We start from the raw sequence: 12811 nt of genomic DNA on the forward strand, positions 1-12811 counted from the left end.
CAAAAAAACATCTCTGAACGATCCCAGGTAAACCTGACAGTCATAAGACCATGAACTTTCATCACTAACATGATAATTCATAGTCATATAACCATGGAAGACCATTATACACCATGCTTTGTTAACCATTTACCCCTTTTTAACGCAAGTTGATGCGTTTGTAGTCCCTTATACAATCTAATTAAATTTAAAATCTTTTTTAGGCCACGACTTTTTTTTTTATTGGTTTACAAAAATTATTTTGAAAATGGTCCATCGGGCGGTCGAAAAAAAAAAAAAAAAAAAAAAACATCATTGGAAAAAAAAGTTAATGCTAATAACATCAGAACAAAGACAACATATCTTTTATAACCTTAACACAGAGACAAAAAATCAAATTATGCAATGAAACACATCTATATCTTCAAATGAAATGAGTCCTAACAGCACCTTATGTAACATCAGGCAATTTTAAACACTCCATTACATGACATGCGTTCTTCTCCCATTAAAACGAAAAACTGCGCTTCATTTCCATAATTGGATGCGCACCATTACGCAATGCGATGCCCGTTGCATAAATCTTATATAAGATAAACTACTCATACACAAATTACCCGGTATGTGTTTGCTCTTACTCGTCTTATGAGATCGTACATGAAAAAAAATCGAGGTAGATCGATCCATGCGTCGTCGCGGTAGTGTTTGTCAAAGTTGTTGTTGTCATGAAAACTCGTTGATTTACAACGCAAAACGTCTTATTTGAACTGACGCGAATTAATTTAATCATATTTGTCAACTTCGCTTTTGCTTTATTTTGATAATTTAATCCAAAGTTTAATGTTAGCAAGTGTTTTTTTTTACTGGAATTGTAAACAAGGAGTCAGTTAAAGTCTTCCCAAAATGTGCAGTCTGTGTGAATTGACAGTTTGACGTCATCAAAGGAAAGCCGCTTTCAGTCGGAAGCAATAAAGCGACAAATTTCGCGCCGAAAAAATTGGCTTCCTTTGTCTAGCAATCAACATGCCGAACCAATCGTGTGTTTGTTTCTCAATTGCAATCCTCCAATTTAATAAAAGCACGTGCATAGCTCCGCCTTCGAATCTTTTGCAGAGAACGGAGGCGGAGTTTAACGGTTAATTGAGCTAGTGTTTTACACAAGTTGAGTTCCGATTTGCCGAAATTACTCGGCCCTAAGCATTGAAACGACAAATACATTTATCAATGATTTTCCGAGATATACCGATTTGTTCCGATTTCCAAACTTTCTGTACAGTTCCTATAAACTATGGCGGACGTGTTTACAAAATTCCTAAACACATATATCGTAAATAACGGCAGTGTTTTATTGGATTATTTATACTTATTATCAAATACTATCGGGTTTGTTTAATATAATTAACATGTTAAACAATATAGTTGCGTCACAGACACGGAAATAAATTTTGATGGGGTCGACATTTGACTGACGCTGATTTTCTTATTGTCTGTAATTTTTACCCGAAATAAATTATGAGAAGTGCCCATAAAAGGACTGGTACATAATGTGTCACATTGAAAAATATCCCGATCTCTGCAATATATGTGAACCAATCGTTGATTGTACTTACTTGATTTTATTCGCAACCGTACTCAAACCGGATCGTTTTTTTCTCATTTCGCTCATTTTGAAGTGCGGTCGGGAATAAAATATTTAAAAAAAAGACGATTTTCCGATTTTATTTTTTTTCCCATTTTCCAAAAATTAGGGTCGGCGGTTTTGTAAACCAAGAAATATAAAAGTCGTGGCCTTACTAAAATCAAGTTTTCAAGGCCTCATGTCCAACCTAAAGATGCTGATGAGCAGCAAACAGCATAAAACCTGAACAGACTGCCAGTTACTCACAGGCTGCTCTGGTTTTATGCTTGTTGCAAAAGCCATTTTCACTTTGCTTCTGATGGCAAAAGGGTTAAATGGCAACACGGTTTTTAATTGCTTAATTACCATGGTTAATAATAACCATGAAATGCCATCAACAAACATTGTTGTCACTAATATAATGGGGTCAACAATGGTTTCCCAAAATGTTAGATATTAGTCTGAAAATGCTCTTTTTTCCCATGGTAAAACATGTTTGTGACTATGGTTTTTAATGACCATGGTCAACAATATTTCTGGGCAAAATTATCAAATGGTTTAATTTCAGGTCACTACTCTTTTTGATGTTCCCATCTCTTCTTTTCGCTTTTTATTACATATAAAACATAAATATCAGGTCCATTACCTTCATGGTCAATTTAATGCAAATAATTTGTAATAGATTTATTACATACATAATGTACGGCTGACTAAAACACCAATAAAATCAATTAACCCTATGAGATGTATGCTTCATTTTTTGTACAAAATATTTATAGCTTCATTTTCTCATTTCTTTTTATGGCCTTCATCAATATCAACCCGATCTTTATTTTAATGATCCCCCGCTCAACAAAGTTTAAGGCATAACGAAGAACAGGCCGACGGACAAGAAATAACTATGTCACTTGCATAAAAGGCATAAAAACTTCAAATGAGGAGGATTAGTTCATATAGATGGGTATAACTTATAACAAAAAACAGCATTTTAACCATAACTTATTTTAATTCATTTCAAACCACTGTATTGCTAACAAAGTCATGCATTCATAGAATCAATTCAAGATGAAATTTTACTTTTAAGGGTTCATCCAACATTCATTAGCCATAATAGATTCCCAGACCCAAAATATGTACTTTTTTAAATGAATGCATGTAAATTAGGAACACTTTTTAATAAAGATTAATTGAATTTATTAAAATAAAAATGAAAAGGCAAAATTTTATTAATGTCAAATAATCATTCCAGCTCTGAAGGCACATACTCGAACAAGTTAATTCACTTAACATCTGTGAATGTCGTCTGAATGAAAATCAAGCATTTTGTGCACAAATATTGTATCTTGAATATAAATGTGAAGCACATACAGCAGTTTCACGATAATCCCTCAATTAATTTAATAGCTATATCATGTCAATTTATATCTGGATACAAACAAAATCATAAAGGTATATTTTGAATTATATATGCATCTTTTTTGGTCCAATTACGTTAGGGTGTACTTATGTGAATATTAATATTCAATTAGCTTCAATGCAATAAGAAGTCGTTATAAGGTCCAACCAAGCAAATCTCTGCCACCCCCCCCCCCCCTAAACCTACTATCTGAAGAAGATATAAGCGCATAATTATATTATATGAACATGCCATTGGGTTGTATTTTTAATACCTAAATATCAGACAAAATTTATTTTTAATAATTACATCAAAGAAAAGGACTCTTACATTTTGCATGTATATAATAGAGCTTGGCAATATATGGATGAAAACTTGGTTTTGTGAGAACTTGAGAAACAAGAGATTTGTTTGTCAGAAACACAATGCCCCCCAATTGCGCCGTTTTGAAGCCATACATTTGATCTTTGACATTGAACAATGACCTTGACCTTTAGCCACTCAAAATGTGCAGCTCCATGAGTTTACACATGCATGCCAAATATCAAGTTGCTAGCTTTAATATTCAAAGGGTTATGACCAAACTTAAACGAAGGTTAAAGTTTTAGGAACAAAAAATACAATGATATTTGACCTTTGACCTTGAAGGATGACCTTCATCTTGACTTTTCACCACTCAAAATGTGCATCTCCATGAGATACACATGCATGCCAAATATGAAGTTGCTATCTTTAATATTGCAAAAGTTATAAAAGTTTAACCAAGGTTAAAGTTTTGTGCCACACACGTACAATGACTGACTGACAGACAGACAGCCCAAAAACAATATACCCCCGATCTTTCGATCCGGGGGCATAAAAACATCAAAAGATATTGATTGAAAAAATACATTTTACACAATTCACTATATTGCAATATATTGCATAATGATACAATGTTTTCCAATTCCATTATTGCAGTATGTTGCTCATTATGTTATTGCATCCGAATAAAACTATTGAATCACTAAATTTTGCGGGATTATAATGTATGCGACTTCCATGTTCCCACTTTTGCCCTTTATAACCACAAAAATTTCAAAACACTTCATTTTCAACCCTTAGATACTGATGTGCAGCAAACAGCATAAAATCTAAACAAACTGCGAGTTACTAGCAGGCTGCTCTTGTTTTATGTTGGTTGCAAAAAACAATTTTCACTTTCCTTCTGAGCGGAGAAGAGTAGTGGTAGCCGTGGCATAGTGGATTTTTCGGCCTAGCTATTGGTAGGTCATCCGTTCGATCCCCACTGTGGGAGTGATCTTAAATGGATCTACCCTAAGGACATCAACTTCAGGTTCAACTTGGGAAACTAAAATAAACAAAATGTTGAACCCGAAAATTTAGTGATTTAAGCTACAGGATACCTGAAAGAATGTCTTCTGTCCATCTCCATGGGGACCGGTAGCTCCTCCTCTTCGGGACATAAGCCCTCGTCAATATCCATACTTATCAGCGATTGGTTGGAAAAACTGGGGGTTGAGTTAGCGTGAGCAAATCGGGTTGTGCGCTCATTGCCTGCAAAACATAAAACAAATATATAATTGAGCCATACTCTAGGAAAATGGGGCTTAATGCATTTGCGTAGAGTAGTCCCAGATTAGCCTTATAATGCACTCTATACAGGCTAATCAGGGACAACACTTTCCACTTATAATGCACTCTATACAGGCTAATCAGGGACAACACTTTCCACTTATAATGCACTCTATACAGGCTAATCAGGGACAACACTTTCCACTTATAATGCACTCTATACAGGCTAATCAGGGACAACACTTTCCACTTATAATGCACTCTATACAGGCTAATCAGGGACAACACTTTCCACTTATAATGCACTCTATACAGGCTAATCAGGGACAACACTTTCCACTTATAATGCACTCTATACAGGCTAATCAGGGACAACACTTTCCACTTATAATGCACTCTATACAGGCTAATCAGGGACAACACTTTCCACTTATAATGCACTCTATACAGGCAAATCAAGGACAACACTTTCCACTTATAATGCACTCTATACAGGCTAATCAGGGACAACACTTTCCACTTATAATGCACTCTATACAGGCTAATCAGGGACAACACTTTCCACTTATAATGTTGTTTTCGTTTAAAGTAAGTTGTTTCTGCAAAAAATGCATTTTAAGCAGAAAGTGTCTTTCCTAATTAGCCTGTGCACAGGCTAATCTTAACAACCCTTCACACTCGTACATTACACGGCCCTTCACACTCGTACATTACACGACCCTTCACACTCGTACATTACACCACCCTTCACACTTGTACATTACACGGCCCTTCACACTCGTACATTACACCACCCTTCACACTCGTACATTACACCACATGTTCCCAGAGCGCTGCTTAATTATATGAATTTTACAGAAAAACAATTAAGAGGTCTTCCACTAGGGTTGGGTACACCAACATTTCATTTGATCATTTAATCAAATTAAAAAAAAAGTTTATTTCATGTTTTCTACCATTTGTTTACCTCTTAAAAGAGATTAACTGGAGAATTTGGCTAAAATGATCACTTCGGGACATCAAAATTATGATGCAATTTCAACAAGGGACAAAATTGTCACAAAACCAGGTTTTCATTGTGAAAAAAAATCTGATAAAGGGAGACAACTCAAACTGAACTTTTGAAATGAACAAACAAAATTAACCCCCTTTGTAAGTTTGTTTTAAAATAAATCTATTTTTAGTCGTGGCGACCTTGACATTGGAGATATTGACGTGATTCTTTCGTGCGACACACCGTCCCATGATGGTGAACAAATGTGCCAAATGATTTTAAAATCTCATAATAAATGACATAGTTATAGCCCAGACAAGCTCATTTATGGCTATTTTTTACCTTTGAACTCAAAGTGTGACCTTGACCTTGGAGATATTGACGTAATTTTTTCGCGCGACACACCGTCTAATGATGGTTAACAAATGAGCCAAATGATTTTAAAATCTCACAATGAACGACAAAGTTATGGCCCGGACAAGCTTGTTCCGCCCGCCCGCCCGCCAGCCCGCCAGCCAGCCAGCCAGCCCGCATTCGCCAATCTAATAACCAGTTTTTTCCTTCGGAAAACTTGGTTAAAAATTTGTCATCTGGTATTTTTGCCAAAAAGGTTTTAAATACTGTATTAATTTCAGAAAAAAATGAGCTTAAGTGAAATTGTTAAAAAAAAATTGATGATATTCTCTGTTATTTTTCATGGTTTGAAAACAGAGAGATACTTTAACCTTACTTTAAATTACTCAATTTCCCAATAAAGACTAAGAAAGCAATCATAAAGTAACTCACCTATCAGCTCACTCATTCTGCTTGCTGTTATTTCATACTACAATCTTTAATACTATCCAAGAATGCCATTTTTAGCACATCCCTAATATCCAACCTTACTAAGTTAACCATAATAAATTACACTGAAGTAACAAATAAACTTATTTTTATATATCCTGAATCGAAAACCACATTTTGGTTCAGGCCAAAACTTAATCTATTGTTTGCATATTCCAGTTCTATCAAATGTTTTGTTATTACCGGACCCAATCAATATTTGATGATTTATATTAACTTCGCCCTTCTATTGAATTGTTTTCTTTCTCAATAAATCACATAAAGTACAGGATAATCAATTGATCTAAGTTACGCATTGTGAACACTATAATGTTTACTCTTTCAGTGCTGGAACTGATTTTTGAAGGCCTTTGCTTCTGAATGTGGCGTCTCATCAGGATCCAAACTGTCTGCTATTCTTAAAGAATTTTTTTTTTTAAATGAAGAAAATGCTAATTTAAGAAATTCAGCAGACAACATTTTAGCAGACGACAAGTTTCCCAGCATGCAAAGGGTTAAAAATAAACATGGCTAGGTGATGTGTGTAGGAGTCAAACTGTGGGAAAAGAAAACGCTTTTTCACCTTTAAATACTTTTAAGGACAACTGTAAACTAAAAATCCTTTAACGCTTTGCATGCTGGGAAATTTCTCGTCTGCTAAAATGTCGTCTGCTGAATTTCTAAAATTAGCATTTTCTTTTTTCAAAGAATACTATCAGAATAGCAAACAGTTTGGATCCTGATGAGACGCCACGATCTGTGGCGTCTGATCGTGGCGTCTCATCTGGATCCAAACTGTTTGCAAAGGCCTTAAAAATTCGGTTCCAGCACTGGAAGAGTTAAACAAATAATTGGACTTTGAGGAAATGGACCTAACATAAAGATTGACCTGGAGAATTTACCTTACACAAGTAGGAGGGGCCTTAACCTTGAGGTAGAGGAAACAAGAAATATTTTTCATATATAGATAGTTGGCAAACGTCCTGATTTTGAAAATAAAGGTTGAACATTCAAAATAGTCTGATGCCATCCCTTAACAGTTTTACAAATGACGCTCATTTTTTACTCACTAGACTTTCTCTTTGGGACGTCTAGCACAAGATGGCCGTTGAACTCTGGTCGCGCATGAATGCTCATGTCGCACTCCTTACACAGAAGCATGGGGCGGTCCTCGTTGTTTTGCGTGCAACCCGGATGATGGCATATCTGGAAAGATAGTGGGGAATTTATTAGACTCTTTATGCTTTAAAACCACATGACCCATGAAATGATGCTTTATAACCACATGGCTGATAAAATGACGCTTTATAACCACGTGGCCCATGAAATAATGCTTTATAATTACATGGCCTATGTAATAACGCTTTATAACCACATGGCCCATAAAATGACGCTTCATAACCACATGGCCTATGAAATGATGTAACCACATGGCCTATGAAAGGACACTTTATAATCACATGGCATATGAAATGACACTTTATAACCACATGGCCTATGAAATGACACTTTATAACCACATGGCCTATGAAATGACACTTTATAACCACATGGCCCATGAAATGACACTTTATAACCACATGACCTAATTGTAAAGATGCTTTAAAACCACATGACCTATGAAATGATGCTTTATAACCACATGGCCCATGAAATGACACTTTATAACCACATGGCCTATGAAATGACGCTTTATAACCACATGGCCTATGAAATGACGCTTTATAACCACATGGCCCATGAAATGACACATGGCCTATGAAATCACACTTTATAACCACATGGCCCATGAAATCACACTTTATAACCACATGACCCATGAAATCACACTTTATAAACACATGGCCAATGAAATCAATGAAATTACACTTTATAACCACAAATGATTATATGAAATATGATAGATTCATGCTCAACATTTGGCTAGTATTGTTGCAAAACGCAATTGCGCAGCTATAATTTTCAATGTGACATTAATGCAGTAGTAGAAATGCATTTAATCAGGTTATTAATACATGAAAAATCAATTCTGGCAATGCGTTTAACAAAATATAAAACTTACATTTTTATGATAACAAAATAATGTTCAATAACAAATCCCTTTCTTCTGTATCATGTACACTATACAAATACAATGTAAATATTCTGATGTGTAGGTTAAAAAACAACTAACCATCATGTGTATGTATTCAAACCTGTCCTAAACCAACTTACCAGTGGATTATTTAATTTTCTCCGCTTTTGAAATATGAACATTTTATTGCTTGTTCAACCACAAAATCTTGCATCCACTCCCACACACATTTTAAAACATGTTATCATTTTTCTCTCTCGGTATTTCAATACCAAAATTGGCTTTGTCATTCACACTTGGTAAATAATTAAAAGTTTTGGACAAAATTAAACTGAAAACAAAAATTGCCATGCAAGATTAAATGTTCTGAGTGCCCTGTAACCTTTTTTACGTACTCCTGTCAAACGATTTTTTAACAAAATTCAGCAAAAAAAATTATTTAAATAATCTGCCAGCTTATTTCAGATGAATAATTCATCAAAATAAGAAATACGTTGTTAAAGTTTAAATATATTTATGTCGCCGCAGATCAAAAACACTTAACACCATCTTGTCTCGTGGTGACCTCTGTTTCTGTTTATTTCCCATTATCTCTGTTATTTTCACAAGATTTTGTAAACCTTTGTCAATACTTTTCTTTAAACAACCATTTGCTAATTTGACATTATATACCCATTTAACAATGTCATTAAAAACACCCCACGACAACTTAACTGTCTCATTAGACAGTGACCTGTTTAATAAAATTGCAAAGAGAAATTTAAATTCTTATCTTCATCATAAAATCTGATTGCATGTCAATTTATCACTATTCATCTCACGTTTAATATTATCATCACATTTTATATTAAATTTGCAATACCCAGTTGTGTAGTTACTCACTTATTCTCACGGCTAAGTGAATTATTAAATTCTGTACAATGCGAGACTTTAAATTCAAAGCTGATATACCACTACTTAACAGGTCAAGTCACCAAAGTTTCTAATGCCTGGATTCATCATAAAATAATTATTGAGTATAAAATAAAATATAGTTACAATAATCTGATTTTCCAATTAATAAGGATTGCTTCATTAATTTTGCTTCATTAAAATGCATTTTTTTTTTAGATATCATTTGTTAGGTCAACCCTGTAATTTATTTATTTATTTTAAGTTATCTTCTCATTCAATAAATATTGATCAAAAATTTAAAAACAAAAAGGGACAGTGCAAAAATGTAACATCAATCAACTGTACATTTCTATCACTGCGTTTATGAACAAATCCATTTAAAATAATGTCTTAATACAGTATCAAAGTTATGTCAGTAAAACCTGAACGACTAGAGAGTGCTTCATTAAGCCTTGGGCATTCGATGCAATCGAGCTAAAACAAATAGGTTTAAAACTATGTCAGTCAATACTGACACCATACTATACACACAGTTTCAATCCTGACATTGTAAGATTTTTGCATGTCACACGCATTTATGTTGACATTACATCAGTAATGCACACAACAAATTCATTATTACAAAATTACTGCGCATGTTCCTTACAAAAACTTAAAGACATTAATTCGCATCAGGTCTCAAAATAATGTAATCTCTAATTTACAAAGTATCATGAAAATTATGACTTTTTTCATGCAACACTGCACAACAGGTTACAGAATTTGTCCTTAAATATCACTGTATCCATCAAAATGATCCATAATTTCACCATATTGTTTTTCAGATACACATATTTTAGTCCATTTTAGCGAGACAGCGTAGTCTGACAACATCAAATTTGTTGATGCTATCAATAATAGGTGAGCGGAACAACTTGTATATTACTTTCTCAATTTTCATATTCTCTGAAGCATGAATAATGTATGGGCACACACCTAAAAATACGTGCAGTTCTGTTGTATACCATACTTGCATGGGGGTCAATTTGATATTCATGGTGTTCCTGTAACCTTTTATGTTTCTAAGGTAACAAAATTAAAACCCTTCCATACTATAAACTCAGTCACTGTGACCGACTACAGTTCTCATTCAAACTGAAATTATTAGTTCATGCAATTTGGTAACTCGCCCATTAGTGAGCTATTTATAATGTGAAATAGAATGTAATGAAATATTTAGCACACTAGGACTTGTCAAATGTATTCACTATCACCTGATCGCTTTCATGAAATATGGGCATTTGTAAAATTGCAAAAACACACCTTGCACACTACAAACATCTTAACATTATGAACCCAACAAAATAAAGCATTAAAAAAGGGCCATAACTCCAACAGAATCTAGTACAGAGTTTTGGGTTGGGGGCAATGCTTTTGTCCTCATTGAAATCTATCACATTTGGCAACATCATGATCTCAGAATCATTCTGAGAACAACAACTTGAAATATGAACTTAAACAAAGGGCCATAACTCCCAAAGTATGAGGTATTGAGTAGCGGGTATTGTGCACTACAATTTACCTCATAATGATCCAATTATGTTGTTTTTACTTTAATTCAACCCTCAAGCAAGCAATTTTTATTAAAAGCACTTAGTATTAACCAGAGACAACTGTGATTATAAAAAAAATCATTTTTAAACAAGAAATCATTGTAATTACATTAAATTAACAGTGTTTGGTGCTAACCATACTCAGCTGTGCTGCATTTATGAAATATTACATGAGATTTGTTCTGGAAAAAGGAGGATTTATGCATGTGTGTAAAGTGTTGTCCCAGATTTAAGCCTCTAATATTTAGCATAAACTGGATGTTAGCCAAAATGAGAATTTCTTTAAACGAAAACATCACAACACTGGAAAGTGTCATTCCTGATTCATAGCCTGCGCACATACTGCACAGGCTAATCTGGAACAACACTACCAACATGCATTAAGCCCAGTTTTCCCAAAACAAGGCTCATGTAAATACTTGGAACAAATGGCTTGAATGTCATTATCAGCAAATTAACAAACTCATGTATCAATGCTTGGAAAATTATTACTGACGTGATTGCTCAATCACGATAGATTACCAAGAATTGCCACATCCCAATCCCAGACTGCAACATGTTCCTGGAAATTGGCCAGCAACATGCAATGGCAACATACAATTATCATCATTAACTGGTCACACCACTCATCAACAAACATCAGTATTCATTGGCAGGTATGAAGGGGGTTTGGAATATGAGGACAACCAGATTTTGTTATAAATTCTGTTAAAATCAATCACGACATTTACAGAGATGATTTAAGTACATGATGTGATTTTAATAATGACCTGATGTAACCTATAGATGGAATTACTAGTTGTAAATAATATGTGGAGCACTCTGGGAAAATGGGGCTTAATGCATGTGTATTAACCCTTTGCATGCTGGGAAATTTGTCGTCTCCTACAATGTCGTCTGCTGAATTTCTAAAATCATCATTTTTTTCACTTTTTTCCAAGACCACTATCAGAATAGCAAACAGTTTGGATCAAGATCAGACACCACCTTTTGTGGCGTCTGATCTTGATCCAAACTGTTTGCAAAAGCCTTTAAAATTCGGTGCCAGCACTATAAGGGTTAAGTGTCTAAAAGCTAAACAGGAGCCACACTTTTCCCCTTAACTTTCAAAAATATCATGAAAGCTTTAAAGGTGCCTTTTCACAGATTTTGTCATGTTTTGAAGTCCATAGCACCTCTCAGAAGATTCAAAATAAACATTCAAAAGATAACAAAATACTGATTCAGTTGTTTCAGTCAAATATTGAATGCATCAGCAGCAATAAGAAATGAAGAAACAATGCATGTGTGTTAAAGCGGGTATATACGATTTTTTATATGTGTTTAATTATAATATATTGATAAAATATGTTACAATAACATAAAATTGGCAAGAAAAATTATACATTAAAGCCGAATTTCATAAAATGCAGCAAAGACAAATTAGCGCCCCGAGCCGATTGTGACGTAAATATTTTCCTACAATAACCGAAGCATTCGTCTTTGTATTAGGATCGGAGTTAGTGTTCGTGTGTCGTATGAATAGATATCGTTGCAGGAATTCAAATAAACCGTTACACTAAGTTTAGATTCACATCTTACATGTATGGTATACATGCTGGCGAATTCGGCTGTACAGCCGTTTTCAATTTCAGAATTAAATATCTGGCTTATTTCGCATTTTTCGACACATGTTCTTCTTAACTTTTATTTTAATTTATATTGAAATATATATATAATAAGTTTTTACACATTTAATATAAATTCATAAATATTTGACAAAATCGTATATACCCGCTTTAAAGGGGCCTTTTCACGTTTGGGTTAATTGACAAAATTGAATAAAGCTGTTTCAGATTCGCAAATTTTAATTTTAGTCATTTTAGTT

At 34.2% G+C, this 12811-nt stretch overlaps 1 protein-coding gene across 11 annotated transcripts in view; it reads right to left on the reverse strand.

Annotated features, from left to right (window-relative positions):
- The window catches only part of LOC127880865 (pleckstrin homology domain-containing family G member 5-like), a 228986-nt gene that overhangs the window by 122178 nt on the left and 93997 nt on the right, over positions 1-12811 (reverse strand). For 10 of the 11 annotated variants that reach the window (XM_052428331.1, XM_052428327.1, XM_052428323.1 and 7 more), the window contains 2 exons: positions 7455-7590; positions 4400-4550 (listed from right to left, as the gene is read on the reverse strand). In XM_052428331.1, the coding sequence (XP_052284291.1) occupies positions 4400-4550; positions 7455-7590 (287 nt within the window). Of the gene's footprint in view, positions 1-4399; positions 4551-7454; positions 7591-8598; positions 8656-12811 lie in introns of those variants that run through there. The other variant, XM_052428332.1, reaches the window with a different exon arrangement.

Source organism: Dreissena polymorpha, chromosome 5, assembly GCF_020536995.1.
Source record: "Dreissena polymorpha isolate Duluth1 chromosome 5, UMN_Dpol_1.0, whole genome shotgun sequence".
NCBI lineage: Eukaryota > Metazoa > Mollusca > Bivalvia > Myida > Dreissenidae > Dreissena > Dreissena polymorpha.